The following is a 20,822-nucleotide window of genomic DNA, read 5'->3' on the forward strand; positions in this document are numbered from 1 at the left end:
CAATAATTTTCATCTGTTGTCTATTCCATTTGCACAACAGCATGTGAAATTGAATGTCAAACAGTGTTGCTTCCTAAGTGAACACTTTGATTTCACAGAAGTTTGATTTACTTGGAGTTATATTCTGTTGTTTAAGTGTTCCCATTATTTTTTTGAGCAGTGTATATTTCTAATGGTGCCATTGACATGAAATTCTCACCAGATGTCGGTAACAGCTCATCCAATCCACACAGGCAAAGAAATCAAACCATAGATGTCCATAAAATAAGTTATGTGTAATAATGAGAAATAACGCAGGGAAAAAGTATTGAACACACTTGCTGAAATTTATTAAATTAATTTAATTTATTTAATGACAGTTACAGGACTCCTCCTATATGGAGAAACTAGTCACGTGCATTGCTCAGGTGTGATTTTGGCCTATTCTTCCACACAAACACGCTTCCACACAAACACTCTTCAGATCCTGAAGCTCCTGTGGGTGCCTTCTATGAACTCTGATCTTTAGTTTCTTTCCTTATACACTGTTCAAAAAAATAAAGGGGACACATAAACAACAGAATATAGCTCCAAGTGAATCAAACTTCTGTGAAATCAATCTGTCCACTTAGGAAGCAACACTGTTTGACAATCAATTTCACATGCTTGGCATTTGCCACAGAACACCAGGATTGGCAAATTCGCCAATTGTGCACTGTGCTCTTCACAGATAAAAGCAGGTTTACAGTGAGTACATGTGACAGATGTGACAGAGTCTGGAGATGCCGTGGAGAGTGATCTGCTGCCTGCAACATCCTTCAGCATGACCGATTTGGCAGTGGGTCCGTAATGGTGTGGGGTGGCATTTCTTTGGAGAGCCGCACAGCCCACCATGTGCTCGCCAGAAGTAGCCTGACTGCCATTAGGTACTGAGATGAGATCATCAGACCCCTTGTGAGACCATATGTGTTATGATCCGGTGACCTAGGAGCTGCATGAGAACTTTCACTGGAGAAAGTGGCCACTGTACTGACCACAATCCTGAACTTAACACCGCAACTAGAAGTAGCCGTGGAGTGTACCTAACACACCTAGACACCTCGTCACAGCCGGAGAACTAAATACCCCTAAAGATGGAAATAGGAATACTATCTTGCCTCAGAGAAAATCCCCAAAGGATAGACAGCCCCCCACAAATATTGGTGGTGAGTCGGAGAGGAAAAAAACATACACAGACAGAAAAACAGGATTAGCACAGGAGGCCACTCTAGCTAGATAGGACAGGATAGGACAGAGTTCTGTGCGGTCAGTATAAAACCCTTCAAAACATCCACAGCAGAATATACTAAAACTTCCTACATCTACTAAAAGATGCAGGAGCGTATATCTGCAACTCCAGTGAATCCTACAATCAGAGCAGGAATAAAACTGAAACAAGCACACCGGCAGTGTGCCACAGAAACAAAAACCAAACACTTATCTTTGCTGAAATTGGCAGCGAGCAGGAGAAGCCAGAAAGTGATCCAACACTTCACAAGGAACATTGACAACTGGCAGGGAGTAAAGAGTCCTGCAAAGCTAAATACCCCAGTCAGCCTTGCAATTAGCAGATACACCTGTCCAATCCTGCAGTCCAGGCACAACTGCATTACCATCTACAACCACCGGAGGGAGCCCAAAAGCAGAATTCACAACAGTATCCCTTCCTTGAGGAGGGGTCACTGAACCCTCACCAGAGCCCCCAGGCCGATCAGGATGAGCCCGATGAAAGGTACGAACCAAATCAGCGGCATGGACATCAGAGGCAGAAACCCAAGAATTATCCTCCTGGCCATAACCCTTCCATTTGACAAGGTACTGAAGCTTCCGCCTCGAAAAACGAGAATCCAAAATCTTCTCAACAACATATTCCAACTCCCCATCGACCAACACAGGGGCCAGAGGATCAACAGAGGGAACAACGGTCTCCACATATTTCCGCAACAAAGATCTATGGAAGACATTATGAATAGCAAAAGAGGCCGGAAGCGCCAGGTGAAAGGACACCGGATTAATAATCTCAGAAATCCTATAAGGACCAATAAATCGAGACTTAATCTTAAGGTACCTTCACACTAAGCAACGCTGCAGCAATACCGACAACGATGTCGATCGCTGCAGCGTCGCTGTTTGGTCGCTGGAGAGCTGTCAAACAGACAGCTCTCCAGCGACCAACGATCCCGAGGTCCCCGGTAACCAGGGTAAACATCGGGTTAGTAAGCGCAGGGCCGCGCTTAGTAACCCAATGTTTACCATGGTTACCAGCATAAATGTTAAAAAAACAAACACTACATACTTACCTTCAGCTGTCTGTCCTCCGGCGCTCTGCTTTCCTCTGCACTGTCAGCGCCGGTCAGCCGGAAAGCAGAGCGGTGACATCACCGCTGTGCTTTGCGGCTGGCCGGTGCTGACACAGGATGCAGGAGGAGTGGGGACAGACAGCTGAAGGTAAGTATGTAGTATTTGTTTTTTTAACGTTTACGCTGGTAACCAGGGTAAACATCGGGTGACTAAGTGCGGCCCTGCGCTTAGTAACCCGATGTTTACCCTGGTTACTAGTGAAGACATCGCTGAATCGGCGTCACACACGCTGATCCAGCGATGTCAGCAGGAGATCCAGCGACAAAATAAAGTTCTGGACTTTCCTCAGCGACCAACGATCTCCCAGCAGGGGCCTGATCGTTGGTCGCTGTCACACATAACGATTTCCTTAACGATATCTTTGCTAAGTCACAAAAAGCAACGATATCGTTAATGATATCGTTATGTGTGAAGGTACCTTTAGGGGAAGAAACCTTCATAGCAACATGACGGGAATATAACCAAACCAGATCCCCAACCCGAAGCCGGGAACCAACACACCGACGACGGTTAGCAAAACGTTGAGCCTCCTCCTGAGACCGCACCAAATTGTCCACCACATGAGCCCAAATCTGCTGCAACCTGTCCACCACAGAATCCACACCAGGAAGGTCAGAAGGCTCAACCTGCCCAGAAGAAAAACGAGGATGAAAACCAGTATTACAAAAAAAAAAGTCGAAACCAAAGTAGCCAAACTAGCCCGATTATTAAGGGCAAACTCGGCCAATGGCAAAAAAGCCACCCAATCATCCTGATCAGCAGACACAAAGCATCTCAAATAGGTCTCCAAGGTCTGATTAGTTCGCTCAGTCTGGCCATTTGTCTGAGGATGAAATGCAGAAGAAAAAGACAAATCAATACCCAGCTTGGCACAAAAGGCCCGCCACAACCTAGAAACAAACTGGGAACCTCTGTCGGACACAATATTCTCCGGAATACCATGCAAACGGACCACATGCTGAAAAAACAACGGAACCAAATCAGAAGAAGAAGGCAATTTAGGCAAAGGCACCAAATGAACCATCTTAGAGAATCGGTCACAAACAACCCAGATAACCGACATCCTTTGGGAAACAAGAAGATCGGAAATAAAATCCATAGAAATATGTGTCCAGGGCCTCTCGGGGACCGGCAATGTCAAGAGCAACCCACTAGCACGGGAGCAACAAGGCTTGGCCTGTGCACAAGTCCCACAGGACTGCACAAAAGACCGCACATCACGCGACAAAGAAGGCCACCAAAAGGACCTACCAACCAAGTCTCTGGTACCAAAAATACCAGGATGACCAGCCAACACAGAACAATGAACCTCAGAAATCACTCTACTAGTCCATCTGTCAGGAACAAACAGTTTCCCCACAGGACAAGGGTCAGGTTTGTCAGCCTGAAATTTCTGAAGAACCCGTCGTAAATCAGGAGAAATGGCAGAAAGGACCACCCCTTCCTTCAAAATACCGACTGGTTCCAAAACCTCAGGAGAATCAGGCAAAAAACTCCTAGAGAGGGCATCTGCCTTAACATTCTTAGTACCAGGAAGGTACGAGACCACAAAATCAAAACGAGAAAAAAACAAGGACCATCGAGCCTGTCTAGGATTCAACCGTTTGGCACACTCGAGGTAAATCAAATTCTTATGGTCGGTCAAGAACACAATACGGTGCTTAGCTCCCTCAAGCCAATGTCGCCACTCCTCAAACTGTTGTGAATTCCGCTCTTGGGCTCCCTCCGATGGTTGTATGTGGTACTTTTGTGAGTTCTGCTCTTGGGCTCCCTCTTGTGGTTTCAAGCGGTATGGCTGCTCCTTGGAGTTAGCTGTCTTCAGCTGCTTCCACTGATTGCCTTTTCTGCTCGGCTATTTATGCCTGGTTCTGTCCTTCAGCCAGTGCCACTTGTAAATGTTCCTGGTTGGATTCACATCTCTTTGGAGTTCCCTGTTATCCTGACCAGTTCTGCAAAGCTAAGTTTTTGCTTGCTCTTTTCTGTTCACAGTTTGTGGGCTTATCTGTTCAGTGCTTCTATGTTTGTCCAACGTTATCAGTATGAATTAATTCTGTCTTGCTGGAAGCTCTGGGAAGCAGATTAACCCTCCACACCTTTAGTCAGGTGTGGAGATTTTTAGTAAACTCTGCGTGGATTTTTGTAGTGTTTTATACTGACTGCACAGTATTCCATACTGTCCTATCTATCAAGCTAGACTGACCTCCTGTGCTCATCCTGGTTTCATTCTGTGTATGTCTTTTCCCTCTCCACTCAGTCATTATTTGTGGGGGGCTAATCTATCCTTTGGGGATTTTCTCTGAGGCAAGATAGTTTTCCTGCTTCTATCTTTAGGGGTAGTTAGCTCTAAGGCTGTGACGAGATGCCTAGGGAGAGTTGGGAGCATTCCACGGCTACTTCTAGTGTTGTGTTCAGCTTAGGGACTGCGGTCAGTACAGTTACCACTTTCTTCAGAGCTCGTTCAATGTTGCTCCTAAACCACCGTATCATAACATCAAACGCCCACTTCATAGCCAACAACTCCCGATTGACGACATAATTGCGTTCTGCAGGCGAAAATTTACGGGAAAAGAAGGCACACGGTTTCATCAAGGAACCAACAGGATCCCTCTGAGACAAAACGGCCCCTGCCCCAATCTCAGAAGCGTCAACCTCAACCTGAAACGGAAGAGAAACATCCGGCTGGCGTAACACTGGAGCAGAAGAAAAACGACGTTTAAGTTCTTGAAAGGCAGAGATAGCCGCAGAGGGCCAATTCGCCACATCAGCGCCCTTCTTAGTCAAATCAGTCAAGGGTTTAACCACGATGGAAAAATTAGCAATGAAACGGCGATAAAAATTAGCGAAACCCAAAAATTTCTGAAGGCTCTTCACGGATGTGGGCTGAATCCAATCATGAATGGCCTGAACCTTAACCGGATCCATCTCAATAGATGAGGGAGAAAAAATAAAGCCCAAAAAGGAAACCTTCTGCACCCCAAAAAGACACTTAGACGCTTTCACAAACAAGGCATTGTCACGAAGGATCTGAAATACCATCCTGACCTGCTGCACATGAGACTCCCAATCATCAGAAAAAATCAAAATATTGTCCAAATAAATGATCAAGAATTTATCAAGATAACTCCGGAAGATATCATGCATGAAGGACTGAAAACAGATGGAGCATTAGAGAGTCCGAATGGCATCACAAGGTATTCAAAATGGCCTTCGGCGTGTTAAATGCAGTTTTCCATAAATCACCCTGCTTTATACGAACAAGATTATAAGCCCCCCGAAGGTCAATCTTAGTAAACCAACTAGCTCCCTTAATCCTAGCAAACAAATCAGAAAGCAAAGGCAAGGGGTATTGAAACTTGACCGTGATCTTATTTAAGAGGCGATAATCAATACAGGGTCTCAAAGAACCATCTTTTTTAGCAACAAAAAAGAACCCTGCTCCCAACGGTGAAGAAGATGGACGAATATGCCCCTTCTCCAAAGACTCCTTAATATAACTCCGCATGGTGGTATGTTCAGGTACAGACCATTTTCTGAATTTCTGACAATACAATTCAGCCGCCTCTTGCCCCTGAGATAGGGCCAACAAGGTCTTCTCAGCTTGATCCACAGAATTAGGCTCATCATACAATAACTCCAATGCTTGAAAGAAAGAATCAACATTAAGCAAAGCAGGATTGCCAGATTCCAGGGAAAATGCCCAATCCTATGGGTCACCACGCAGCAGGGATATGATGATTTTAACCTGCTGAATGGGATCACCAGAGGACCGGGGTCTCAATGCAAAAAACAGTTTACAGTTATTTTTGAAACTCAAAAATTTGGATCTGTCACCAAAAAATAAATCAGGAATGGGAATCTTAGGTTCTAAAGCAGGAGTCTGAACAATATAATCCGAAATACCCTGTACCCTAGCAGCAAGCTGATCCACACGAGAAGCTAACTCCTGAACATTCATGTTAGTACTAGGTTCCTCAGCCACCCAGAGATTAAGAGGGAGGAGAAGACAAAACAGGCTGAGAAAAAAAAATGGCTCAAAACCTTTCCTCCCTTCTTCTGAGATGCAATTAACTCATGATTGGCCAGTTGTACTGTTATGGTCCGGTGACCTAGGAGCTGCATGAGAACTTTCACTGGAGAAAGTGGCCACTGTACTGACCGCAATCCTGAACTTAACACCGCAACTAGAAGTAGCCGTGGAGTGTACCTAACACACCTAGACACCTCGTCACAGCCGGAGAACTAAATACCCCTAAAGATGGAAATAGGAATACTATCTTGCCTCAGAGAAAATCCCCAAAGGATAGACAGCCCCCCACAAATATTGGCGGTGAGTCGGAGAGGAAAAAAACATACAGGCAGAAAAACAGGATTAGCACAGGAGGCCACTCTAGCTAGATAGGACAGGATAGGACAGAGTTCTGTGCGGTCAGTATAAAACCCTTCAAAACATCCACAGCAGAATATACTAAAACTTCCTACATCTACTAAAAGATGCAGGAGCGTATATCTGCAACTCCAGTGAATCCTACAATCAGAGCAGGAATAAAACTGAAACAAGCACACCGGCAGTGTGCCACAGAAACAAAAACCAAACACTTATCTTTGCTGAAATTGGCAGCGAGCAGGAGAAGCCAGAAAGTGATCCAACACTTCACAAGGAACATTGACAACTGGCAGGGAGTAAAGAGTCCTGCAAAGCTAAATACCCCAGTCAGCCTTGCAATTAGCAGATACACCTGTCCAATCCTGCAGTCCAGGCACAACTGCATTACCATCTACAACCACCGGAGGGAGCCCAAAAGCAGAGTTCACAACATATGCTGATGTGATTGGCCCTGGTTTCCTCCTAATGCAGGACAATGCCAGACATCATGTGGCTGGAGTGTGTCAGCATTTCCTGCGCGATGAAGGCATTGAAGCTACGGACTGGCCCGCCCGTTCCACAGACCTGAATCCGATTGAACACATCTGGGACATCATGTCTCGCCCCATCCACCAACGTCACGTTGCACCACAGACTGTCCAGGAGTTGGCTGATGCTTTAGTTCAGGTCTGGGAGGAGATCCCTCAGGAGACCATATGCCGCCTCATGAGGAGCCTGCCCAGGCATTGTAGGGAGATCATACAGGCATGTGGAGGCTACACACACTACTGAGCATAATGTCCTTGTCTTGACGCATTTCCCCTGAAGTTGGATCAGCCTGTAACTTAATTTTCCACTTTGATTTTGACCATCATTCCAACCCCAGACCTCCGTGGGATATTAGTTGTGATTTATGTTGATAATTTTTAGGTTTTATTGTTCTCAACACATTCCACTATTTAATGAATAAAGCTTTACAATTGGAATATTTCATTCAGTGATATCTAGGATGTGGGATTTTAGTGTTCCCTTTATTTTTTGAACAGTGTATTTTCTATTGGATTCAGGTCAGGTGATTGTCTGGGCCCTTCTAGCAGCTTTATTTTCTTTCTCTTAAACCAGTTGAGCATTTCCTTAACTGTGTGTTTGGGATCATTGTCTTGCTGAAATGTCCATCTTTATAGCTATACATATAGTATAGTATATATCTAAACATATAGTTCATGCTTTGGAATTGGAGGTGTACATACCATATGCTCACCATGAGTCCCCCAATAACCGGCCTAGTAGTGGAAGCAGCCGCTACCTTGTTCATTACTCGTCACTTAATTGCGTAATTGTCCTGACAATTAGCGGCAGCGGAGTTGCGTTCCCCTGACAAAGTTTTGGCAGTGGTGAGATCTGTGTGATCTCTTCGGTGTCATCTGTGACGAAGTGGTAACAGTCGTAGAATCCGCTTGACTTCAGCTTTTATCCATGACAAACTGGTGGGATCTGTGACCCCCCCCTCGGCTATTATCTTTGACAAACTGGTGGCAGGGGTGGGATATGTGTGACCCTCCTTGCTGATATTGACACAATAAATAAAAAGGCACAGGAAAGTAGAGTACTATAAAGAGGTGGACTCTGGAGCAGTGGAAGTCTGGGGTGACCATTCACTTCTCTCTATCTAGCATCTGATGGACTAGTCTGGGTTCGGCGAATGCCAGAAAAGCATTAGCTGTTGACTGCATTGTGCCACCTGTAAAGTTTGATGGAGCAACATTGCAATAGGGTTGTTTTTTTCAAGGGTTGGCTTAGATGCAGAAGCTCCAGTGAATAGAACTCTTAATGCTTCCACATACCAAGAGATTTATAGTTTCCAACTTTGAGGGACAGGTTGGAGAAGGATCTGTTTTGTACCCCATGACACTGCATACTGTTGAAAGCAAGATCCATAACGTCATCGTCAGGTAAGTTTTGTTTGGAAGAACTTGCGCCATAAAGCCCTGACCTCAAACCTATTCAACGACTTTTTGATATACTAGATTGAAGATTATGAACTCGGCCCTCGAACAAATTCAGTGTCTGACTTCACAATGCTCTTTTGGATACATGTGCAAAAATCCCCTCATGCTTTAAAATCTTTTAGAAAGCCTTCCCAGAAAAGAGGAAGCAGCAAAGAGGGAGGAAATCGGTATTGTAGGGATCTGTACTCACTTGGCTGTGGTTGAGGTAGGCACAGGAAGCGGTATTGCTGAAATGTCCAATCAAGTTTATTAAAATGGCATAAACTGCTCTGGATAGAAAAAAACAAATGAACAGCCTTTTCCGGCACAAAGTAACAAACAGAAAAATAAACCGTTCATATAGCACTGCGGGTCCGCCCGCTCAGGTTAGTGTCTTTAGCACACATACAATGGAGGTCTCCACACCTCCAGCCACGGACACTAAATAAGGCAATTGGCCTGCAATTAGGCCGGCTTCACACTTGCGAGTTTTACGGACGTAAGAGCGCAGAAACTACGTCCGTAAAACTCGCAAAAAATACGGCACAATTATTCTCTATGCCCCTGCTCCTATCTGCCGTATTTTACTGATCAGTATTATACGGCTTTCTACGGCCGTACAAAATTGCAGCATGCTGCGTTTGTCACCGTACTGCGCAAGAAATACGCCAATGAAAGTCTATGGAAGCGTGAAAAATACGGATTTCACACGGACAAGCAGTGTGACTTGCGAGAAATACGCAGCGCTGTTAGAGAGAAAAGCCGGTAATTCAGTGCGGTGTACAGTAAAATCACACTGACAGCTTACAGTCCAATAGGTAGAATAAATGTGTACACATAGAATAGGTATATATATATATATATATGTCAGTGAGACACATATATGTATATATATTACTATTTATTCCAGCGCTATACAGCTTGAAAGCCGGTAATTCAATTACCGGCTTTTTCTTTCTCCTTCCTAAAACCCGACATGATTTGAGACATGGTTTACATACAGTAAACCATGTCTTCTCTCCATTTTTTTTGCAGATTCCACACTACTAATGTCAGTAGTGTGTATCTGCAAAATTTGGCCGTTCTAGCTCTTAAAATAAAGGGTTAAATGGCGGAAAAAATTGCTGTGGGCTCCCGCGCAATTTTCCCGCCAGAGTAGTAAAGCCAGTGACTGAGGGCAGATATTAATAGCCTGGAGAGGGTCCACGGTTATTGGCCCCCCCCTGGCTAAAAATATCTGCCCCAGCCACCCCAGAAAAGGCACATCTGGAAGATGCGCCTATTCTGGCACTTGGCCACTCTCTTCCCATTCCCGTGTAGTGGTGGGATATGGGGTAATGAAGGGTTAATGCCACCTTGCTATTGTAAGGTGACATTAAGCCTAATTAATAATGGAGAGGCGTCAATTATGACACCTATCCATTATTAATCCAATTGAATGAAAGGGTTAATTAAAACACAAACACATTATTTAAAATTATTTTAATGAAATAAAAACAATGGTTGTTGGAGTATTTTATTCTACGCCCAATCCAATCACTGAAGACCCTCGTTCTGTGAAAGAAAAAACATAATAAACCAACAATATACTTACCCTCCGCAGATCTGTAACGTCCAACGATGTAAATCCTTCTGAAGGGGTTAAAACATTTTGCAGCAAGGAGCTTTGCTAATGCAGGCTGCTCCTCGCTGCAAAACCCCGGGGAATGAGTCTAAATATAGATCAATGAGCTATATTTAGCTTCATTTGCGGTGAGGCGCCCTCTGCTGGATGTTCATAGATCGTGGGAAATTTCCTAGAAAGCTCCCAGGCTTTCTAGGCAAGTTCCCACGATCTATGAACATCCAGCAGAGGGCGCCTCACCGCAAATGAAGCTAAATATAGCTCATTGATCTATATTTAGACTCATTCCCCGGGGTTTTGCAGCGAGGAGCAGCCTGCATTAGCAAAGCTCCTTGCTGCAAAATGTTTTAACCCCTTCAGAAGGATTTACATCGTTGGACGTTACAGATCTGCGGAGGGTAAGTATATTGTTGGTTTATTATGTTTTTTCTTTCACAGAACGAGGGTCTTCAGTGATTGGATTGGGCGTAGAATAAAATACTCCAACAACCATTGTTTTTATTTCATTAAAATAATTTTAAATAATGTGTTTGTGTTTTATTTAACCCTTTCATTCAATTGGATTAATAATGGATAGGTGTCATAATTGACGCCTCTCCATTATTAATTAGGCTTAATGTAACCTTACAATAGCAAGGTGGCATTAACCCTTCATTACCCCATATCCCACCGCTACACGGGAATGGGAAGAGAGTGGCCAAGTGCCAGAATAGGCGCATCTTCCATATGTGCCTTTTCTGGGGTGGCTGGGGGCAGATATTTTTAGCCAGGAGGGGGCCAATAACCGTGGACCCTCTCCAGGCTATTAATATCTGCCCTCAGTCACTGGCTTTACTACTCTGGCGGAGAAAATTGCGCGGGAGCCCACGCCAATTTTTTCCGCCATTTAACCCTTTATTTTAAGAGCTAGAACGGCCAAATTTTGCAGATACACACTACTGACATTAGTAGTGTGGAATCTGCAAAAAAAATGGAGAGAAGACATGGTTTACTGTATGTAAACCATGTCTCAAATCATGTCGGGTTTTAAGAAGGAGAAAGAAAAAGCCGGTAATTGAATTACCGGCTTTCAAGCTGTATAGCGCTGGAATAAATATTAATATATATACATATGTGTCTAATGACATATATATATATATATATATATATATATATATATATATATATATATATATATATATATATATATATATATATATATATATATATAATATTTTTTTTTTTTTCTTTTTGGGACACATGGATCATTTCTATAGCGGTATGTTGGTTTTGCAAGCCTGCGAGAAAACCACGCAGTACGGATGCCATACGGATTACATACGGAGGATGCCATGCGCAAAAAACGCTGACACACCCTGCCTACGGAGGAGCTACGGACCACTATTTTCGGGACATTTCAGCGTATTACGGCCGTAATATACAGACCGTATTTTCATACGCTGAGTGTGAAGCCGGCCTTATCCAAACCATGCCCCTGGAGTTGGGACATGAGCAGTCATTCCCACCCATTCCCACCCATCTCTTATGACCGCTCGTAAATCCCAGCCCTGGAATGGCCAAATAACTCTCTCAGCACAATACGTGCTGGAGCATTCTTCTGAGCTCACATCAATACAGCTAATAGCTGCGATGACACATATCTCCCCTCCAGGACTTGTCTGGTGGCCATCTTACAGTATACATACATGTCTGTTTGTTAAAATTATACTTGACACTAAGTACACATCTAGTAGTGACGGTGTACATTATCTCCATCACAATACCATTGTATACATGTGTGCATTGCCTCTGAAGCAATTTTCTCAATACATGTAATATATTTAATATATATGTATTGTATATAATATACATATATTATGTACATATAACAAATATATATACACACATGGTCAAAATTGTTGGTACCCCTCATTTAATGACAGAAAACCCCACAGTGTTCCCAGAAATAACTTGAATCTGACAAGAGTAATAATAAATAAAAAATCTACGAAAATGAACAAATGAAAGTCAGACATTGCTTTTCAACCATGCTTCCACAGAATTTGAAAACAAAATAAAACTCATGAAATAGGCCTGGACAGACATGATGGCACTCTTAACTTAATATTTTGCTGCACAACCTTTTGAGGCAATCACTGCAATCAAACGATTCCTGTAACTGTCAATGAGACTCCTGCACCTCTCGACAAGTATGTGGGCCAAAATACCTGTCAGGGCTCATAGAAGGTCACTTCAGAATAGTCCAATGTTTTACTCTTAGCCATTCTTGGTTTTTTCAGCTGTGTGTTTTGGGTCGTTATACTGTTGCAAGACACATAACTTGTGACTGAGACCAAGCTTTCTGATACTGGGCAGCATATTTCTCTCTAGAATCCCTTGATAGTCTTGAGATTTCATTATACCCTGCACAGATTCTAGACACCATGTGCAGGTGCAGCAAAGCAGCCCCAGAACATAACAGAGCCTCCTCCATGTTTCACAGTAGGGAGAGTGTTCTTTTCTTGATATGCTTCATTTTTCTGTCTGTGAACATAGAGCTCATGTGCCTTGCCAAACAGTTCAATTTTTGCCTCATCTATGCATAGGACATTCTCCCAGAAGCTTTGTGGCTTGTCAACATCTAGTTTGGCAGATTTCAATCTGGCTTTTTTATGATTTTTTTTTCAACAATGGTGTCCTCCTTGGTCGTCTCCCATGAAGTCCACTTTGGCTCATACAACGACGGATGGTGCGATCTGACACTGATGTTCCTTGACCTTGAAGTTCACCTTTAATCTGTTAAGAAGTTTTTCTAGGCTCTTTTGTTACCATTCGTATTATCCGTCTCTTTGATTTGTCACCAATTTTCCTCCTGCGATCACATCCAGGGAGGTTGGCTACAGTCCCGTGGATCTTAAATTTCTGAATAATATGTGCAACTGTAGTCACAGGAACATCAAGCTGCTTGGAGATGGTTTTCTAACTTTTACTTTTAACATATTTGTCTATGATTTTCTTTCTAATCTCCTGAGACAACTCTTTCCTTTGCTTCCTCTGGTCCATGTTGAGTGTTATACACACCATGTCACCAAACAGCACAGTGAGTATCTGTAGCCTTATATACAGGCCCGCTCACTGATTCCAAGAATGTAGACACCTGTGATGCTAGTTAGTGGACACACCGCGCTTTAACATGTCCCTTTTGTCACATTATTTTCAGGTGTACCATCATTTCCGTCCAGGACTATTTCATGAGTTTTATTTTTTATTTTTTTAGTTCTGTGGAAGCATGGTTGAAAAACAATGTCTGACTTACATTTGTTCACTTTCATAGATCTTTTATTATTACTTTTGTCAGATTCAAGTTATTTCTGTGACCATTGTGGGTTTTTCTGTCATTCAATGAGGGGTACAAACAATTTTGAACACGTGTATTATTCCTGTGTCCTGTTGTGTATAAATATGTGACTTAAGATTTTGTGTTATTCTGAGCCTGATGAAGAGACCTGAATAGCCTTGAAAGCTTGCAATTTGTTACCATCTTTTCAATTAGCTATTAAAAGGTATCAACCACTGAGGACAGACAAATTTTAAGATTTTTCTATATAGTATATACTGACTTAAAGTTCCTACATGCCAGGAAGCCCAATGCAATCTAAGAAAACACTGTGCTTCTTCACACAACTGGTAATACATTGATATGTCAATGTGGAGGTCTTTATATAGCATCTCACCGTTCTCAAACGTAAGCCCATATTCCCTTTTTTGCACAGCGGCTCTCTGTTTTCATTGTCTGCACCTGGAGTGGCTGTAAATGTTGTCTCTGGAGGACCCAACATGTCCATGCATTACAGTACCAAATCTTTTGACATTGTGTAATGCTTGATTTCACCAGCAGTGATGCTGCTGAGTGAATTAACCTTGCCTGATCACTGGGGGTCTCTGCAGTGGGGGGCACCATCTAATCGGTCTACAATCAGAGAACCTTTAAAGCAGAAAGGTTTGTCATAGGCTGAGAATGGCATTACGGAGCTTGGATTGATGGGGCTTTCCATTGCTGACATGTGATGATCCTTCACTTCACCATTGCTTGATGCATTGTCTTGTAGTAAGGGTGAAGTGAAAGGAATAACAGCTGTTATCAGTTATCAGTAATGTAATGGGATACCTCCGAAGAAAGAATGTCGTCTGCTCTGATTTACTTCTAAATGACAGCATTTTACTTGTCTAAGGGATCATTTTTCACCCAAACAAGACCTGGCTCTTTAAGTGATTATTGGCAGGCATATGACCAGATCATTTCTATGAAGAAACCTGTAGTTTTATGTTAGTGATCAGCAAAAAGGGCAGGGACTGCTGCGGGTCAATACTTTCTACAGACAATGCTGCAGAATAAGATTATGATTTGGGCATTCTCTTGATAAATGATTTAAAGAGGCCTTCAAGCTCCAGACTCTTCATTCACTACACTGCATAGCCTTTACTAAATATATGGCGTGCTGGTGCACAGGGCACTGCAAAAAAAAGCAGCATTAGGACTTGCTGGATCTACTTATCAGCAGGGATGCTAAGAGTTGAACCTTGCCAAAAAAGAATATCATTAATATTCCCACCCCTTCAAAAAAAGGTCTAAAAAGACCACCTGATTTAGGCAACCCCTCTCCATGTGCCCTATTGGGAAGACTCACATGTTGTTTAACAATTTCAATGACAGCTATGTAATGCTTAAAATGTAGTCTACCAATAATAAGAGATGATTGCACAGGGTCTTGGCAGTGGGATACTCCATTATAAGCTTATCATTTATGGACTTTTTAGATGGATAGCATTGTCCAAATGCCCAGCCCCCTTTAAAGGTTTTTCCAGTTTTGGAAAAAACCCTGATCTGGTTGCAGTATGTTTAAAAAACAAAACACTTTAATCACCCTCCCTTGGTCCAACACAGACTTTCCGCTGCTGAGCCTGGTGTCTGTTGTTGTCTGCAGCGCTGATGTCATATAAACAGTACTGCAACCAATCAGTGAGCTTAGTGACTTTGAGGCTAAGGCTGTCAACTGGGACAGAACCACTACATTCACTGATTGACTGCGGTGCTGTTAACATGTCAGCACTGCAGACAACAACAGACACCTGGAGCAACAACAGAGGGAGACTCCCTGCTGGACTTGGGGAAGATGAGTGCAGTATGGTTGTTATTTTTGTTGTTTTTTTTTTGGTTTGCTTTACAAACTGCATCCATGGAGAGAGGTTTTCTGAAACCGGAAAAGCCCTTTCAGCTCAAAGCATGTAAAGAGAGCTGCTAATATTACAGTGCTTTTGATTCATTACAGGCAAAAATTGTATTTTAGAAAAACCATAAGTGAGTGCTATAGCATATTTTTTTTTTTTTTTTAGAAATTAGGAAGTAACATTTGAGAACTCTGAAAACTCTGTTTTGATTTGATGACTTTATCTCTGTCTCTTACAGGTCTGGTGGAAATTTGCCTGATGCACCCCCTAGATGTGGTAAAAACACGGTAAGTTTGGGTACAAAAGACAGTTTCTTATCCTACTAATAACTTAGGCTTCTTTCACATTTCCGTCGATACGCGGCCATCGCTAAGCGTCGGCGTGACGGACGTTGTTAAAATTCGTCAAGTCCCGGGGAGGAGGGGGCAGAGTTCCGGCCCCGCATGCGCGGTAGGAATTTCAGGACCCAACGTATGAAAAAACGCTCCCTTGAACGTTTTTCCGCTACGACGGTCCGCCAAATACCGACGCATCCAGAGCACGACGTATGGAACGTGTGTCCATACGTCGCGATGCGTCAGCAATACAAGTCTATGTGCAAAAAACGCATCCTGCGGGCAACTTTGTAGGATGCGTTTTTTGCACAGAACGACGCATTGCGACGGCCCCTAAACGACGGAAATGTGAAAGTAGCCTTACATTGACTAGCATCCAAGTGGTTAGACAAGGGGAGAATTAGGTAATCACAAGGTGCCAAAGGCATATCATGTCAGCCAAGTAGCCATCTTTGTTCACATAGTAATCCCTGCAAAAGGATGCGTGGCAGCATTAAATAGAATTTCGAATACACTGCCATACAGGAAAAACTTTTTCCACAGTGCCTTTTTTAAATTAAAAAGACCCATTAAATTACCACTAACGACCTAAATATAAAAAATGCCAAGGAATAAATTGCTGTTTATGTTCTTTCTGCCTCTTAAAAATGGAATTAAACCGTGATTAAAAAAAAAATCATATGCTACCAATAAAAATGTCAACTCCTCCCTGTAGAATAAAAAAAAAGTTGTGGTAACACTAAAGCAAATGTTTTCATGATAAAGCCTAAAAATACAAGATCGCTTCTACTGACCCATAGAATATATCACCTCACGTGTATGCTGTAAATACAAAACTCTTACCCCATCCATTAAAAAAGAATAAATGTTAAAATGTTATGAAAGAATACAACTGATCCTGCTAAAAGAGAAAAAAATCATATTCCTTTCAAAAGAATGATGAAAAAAAGCTGTGTACTCAAAGTTTAAAATCAGCTGTGAAATCCCTTATTCGAAATGAGCCATATAGACCTTTGAAGGGGTTGCTCGTGATGAAGAAAACGTGGGCCAATTGTGAGTATGCTATAAAATAATAAAATAAATATTCCTTCTGATAAATGCACAGCCACCCTGGTGCTCTCCACCAATTGTTTATTTACATGCGGCCATTAAATCACATCCACGGACCCATAGACTTGCTTGCCGATTTTGATCTGACCTTACAGATCAAAATCGGACGTCTGATTTTTTTTTTCAGTGGGCCACTAACTCAGAGGAAAAAAATCGGATATGTGCACAGCCCAATAGAAGTTCATGGTTACAATATATACGTAGAAAATCATGGGTACGAAAACCATGGATAGCACTCATCTGAGAAAATCGAGTGTGTGGGTCTTAACAGACTATTATTTTATTACGGCCTGACGTGGTGTGTATATATATATATATATATATATATATATATATATATATATATATATATATATATATATATATATATATATATATATATATATATATATATATATATATATATACATATATACATACACCTTTAAGGGTTTTTCTTACATTAGGTCCAGAGGTATTTGGACATTGACACAAATTTTAGCATCTTGCTGGTTATCAAAACACATTAAAAATACAGTTCTATAATCAATATGGGCATACAGTAAAGATTCTCAGCTTTAATTTGAGGGTATTCACTTCTTAATTGGAGTAAGGTTTCAGGAATTACAGCTCTTTAATATTTAGCTGCTTTTTTTTCAAGGGACTAAAAGTAATTGTACAATTTTTCAAAAGCTTATGATGATCTGCATGGGCTATTCCCTCTTTACTCTGTTATCAATTAAACAGGTAAAAGGTCTGGAGCTGATTCCAGGTATGGCATTTGCATTTGGAAACTATTTATTGATGATGTGACTGAAGACTGAAGCAGCCACATAAATTCTGAAGTGTACAGGACTCAGATTCAACCAAATGCAGCTAGGTTGATTGGATGGAACTCTTAGTACAGATGGGCAATGACACAGAATATACTGCGAAAGCAACCCAGGAGGTTTTTTAAGGCAAAAAAGTGGAATATTCTGCAATGGCCGAGCGTATCATCAGATCTCAACCCCATCAAGTAGCATGTCACATGTTTAAGACAAACTTCAGGCAGAAAAATCCACAAACAAGCAGCAACTGAAGTCCGCTGCAGTAGTGGTCTGGAAAAGCCTCTTGCAAAGGATTCTCTGCAAATTATTAAAAATAAACATTTTATTTATGATAAAGTTACCGTAATTTGTTGAATTACTTTTGAGCCCCTGAAATGAGGAAGCTTTGTAGAAAAATTGTTGGAATTCATAAACGTTTCACCGGATATTTTTGTTCAGCCCATTCAACTGAACTGAAAGTCTGTACTTCAACAGGTTCTCAGTTTTTTTATTTTAAATAAGAAAATAGTGTCATGCAGAACCGAAATCACGAAGATTCAGTCACTGTCCAGATATTTCTGGACCCAACTGTATGTCAAATAAGTGATTTCACAAAAACAAATATAAATCGCGTTCTTCCTCTAAACGAACACAACAAGATACCGGACGTGGTATAAGGTAGCCACAAAAGAAGACTCAGAAGTAAAACGTCATATTCTGTGCAGGGCATCAAGGGGTCATTTCCTGCTGTTTATCATGGCAGGTATTCTTATTTCTTCACCACAGGAGACGAGCGTCTCCTATAAACTGATTAGGTAAAAGTGAGACCGATTCAGATTGTGAAGTAGTAAGATTACCCGGGATTAATGGTGAATTACAGTATAAAAGAACAATCATCTCTGACTGATCGCAGCCTTAGGGATTATTCAGGTCCGGACTCCACCCCGGTTATTCTTCATCATAAGTGGACAGCTCGGTTGAAATCTCTGACATGAGGGTGATTGATTAATTTTCGGTGGATGAAGTGAAGCAGAGGTCAGTACAGTGTGACTAGTACAGTGGAGGGGGGAAAAGCTGTTTATCCACAATATATTTCATCCAGTGTCACTTTTGATGGACGGTTTAAAATGACGAGAAGTTGACACTTCATTTGTCAATAGGGTGTAACAGTCACGTCGGTGTACACACCACTGATTCATAGAGCTCTTGCTATTGTCAGTCAGCATGTAATATTGTAGATATGTTGCACACAGCAATGGGCAATATATAAAACAAAGACAGAATTGACAAAACTTTTCCAAGCATTTTATAGGATATAGTAAATTCCATACATACATACATACATACAGTACAGACCAAAAGTTTGGACACGCCTTCTCATTTAAAGATTTTTCTGTATTTTTATGACTATGAAAATTGTAAATTCACACTGAAGGAATCAAAACTATGAATTAACACATGTGGAATTATATACCGTATATACTCGAGTATAAGCTGAGATTTTCAGCCCAAATTTTTGGGCTGAAAGTGCCCCTCTCGGCTTATACTCGAGTCACGGTGGGCGGCAGGGTCGGCGTGTAAGGGGGAGAGGGCGCTGAGGCATACTTACCTGCTTCCGGGGCTCCTGGCGCTCTCCCTGCCCGTCCCACGGTCTCCAGGTGCCGCAGCTCCTCCCCTGTACAGCGGGCACGTGAGACCGCTCATTAGAGAAATGAATATGGACTCCACTCCCATAGGGGTGGAGCCGCATATTAATTTCTCTAATGAGCGGTAACGGTGACCGCTGATAGAGGAAGAGGCTGCGGCACTGAAGACCAGCTGTCCGGGGGAAGGAGCGGGACGCCGGGAGCAGGTAAGTATCTCATATTTACCTGTCCACGTTCCACACGCCGGGCACCGCTCCATCTTCCCGGCGTCTCTGCGCACTGACTTTGCAGGTCAGAGGGAGCGATGACGCATATAGTGTGCGCGCCGCCCTCTGCCTGATCAGTCAGTGCGCAGAGACGACGGGACGCTGGGGAGCTGCAAGCAAGAGAGGTGAGTATGTGTTTTGGTTTTTTTTATTGCAGCAGCAGCAGCGTTATTATTATATATGGCACAGCTTTATACGGAGCATCTATGGGGCAATAATGAACAGTGCAGAGCACTATATGGCACAGCTATGGGGCAATAATGAATGGTGCAGAGCACTATATGGCACAGCTATGGGGCAATAATGAACGGTGCAGAGCACTATATGGCACAGCTATGGGGCTATAATGAACGGTGCAGAGCACTGTATGGCACAGCTATGGGGCAATAATGAACGGTGCAGAGCACTATATGGCACAGCTATGGGGCTATAATGAACGGTGCAGAGCACTGTATGGCACAGCTATGGGGCAATAATGAACGGTGCAGAGCACTATATGGCACAGCTATGGGGCAATAATGAACGGTGCACAGCACTATATGGCACAGCTATGGGGCAATAATGAACGGTGCAGAGCACTATATGGCACAGCTATGGGGCAATAATGAACGGTGCAGAGCACTATATGGCACAGCTTTTTATGGTCGATCTATGGGGCAATAATGAACGGTGCAGAGCACTATATGGCACAGCTATGGGGCCATAATGAACGGTATGGAGCATCTATTTTTATTTTTGAAATTCACCGGTAGCTGCTGCATTTTCCACCCTAGGCTTATACTCGAGTCAATAAGTTTTCCCAGTTTTTTGTGGCAAAATTAGGGGGGGTCGGCTTATACTCGAGTATATACGGTACTTAACAAAAAAGTGTGAAACAACTGAAAATATGTCTTATATTCTAGTTTCTTCAAAGTAGCCAGCTTTTGCTTTGATGACTGCTTTGCACACTCTTGGCATTCTCTTGATGAGCTTCAAGAGGTAGTTACCGGAAATGGTTTGCACTTCACAGGTGTGCCCTGTCAGGATTAATAAGTGGGATTTCTTGCCTTATAAATGGGGTTGGGACCATCAGTTTTGTTGTGCAGAAGTTTGGTGCATACACCAAATATGTATTA

At 42.5% G+C, this 20,822-nt stretch overlaps 1 protein-coding gene across 1 annotated transcript in view; it reads left to right on the top strand.

Moving 5' to 3' along the window:
- SLC25A21 (solute carrier family 25 member 21) overlaps positions 1 to 20,822 on the top strand; it is a 592,393-nt gene that overhangs the window by 345,892 nt on the left and 225,679 nt on the right. Inside the window, exon 3 of the mRNA XM_069731960.1 lies at positions 15,801 to 15,849. Within this exon, the coding sequence (XP_069588061.1) occupies positions 15,801 to 15,849 (49 nt within the window). The remainder of the gene's footprint in view (positions 1 to 15,800; positions 15,850 to 20,822) is intronic.

Source organism: Ranitomeya imitator, chromosome 1 (assembly GCF_032444005.1).
Source record: "Ranitomeya imitator isolate aRanImi1 chromosome 1, aRanImi1.pri, whole genome shotgun sequence".
NCBI lineage: Eukaryota > Metazoa > Chordata > Amphibia > Anura > Dendrobatidae > Ranitomeya > Ranitomeya imitator.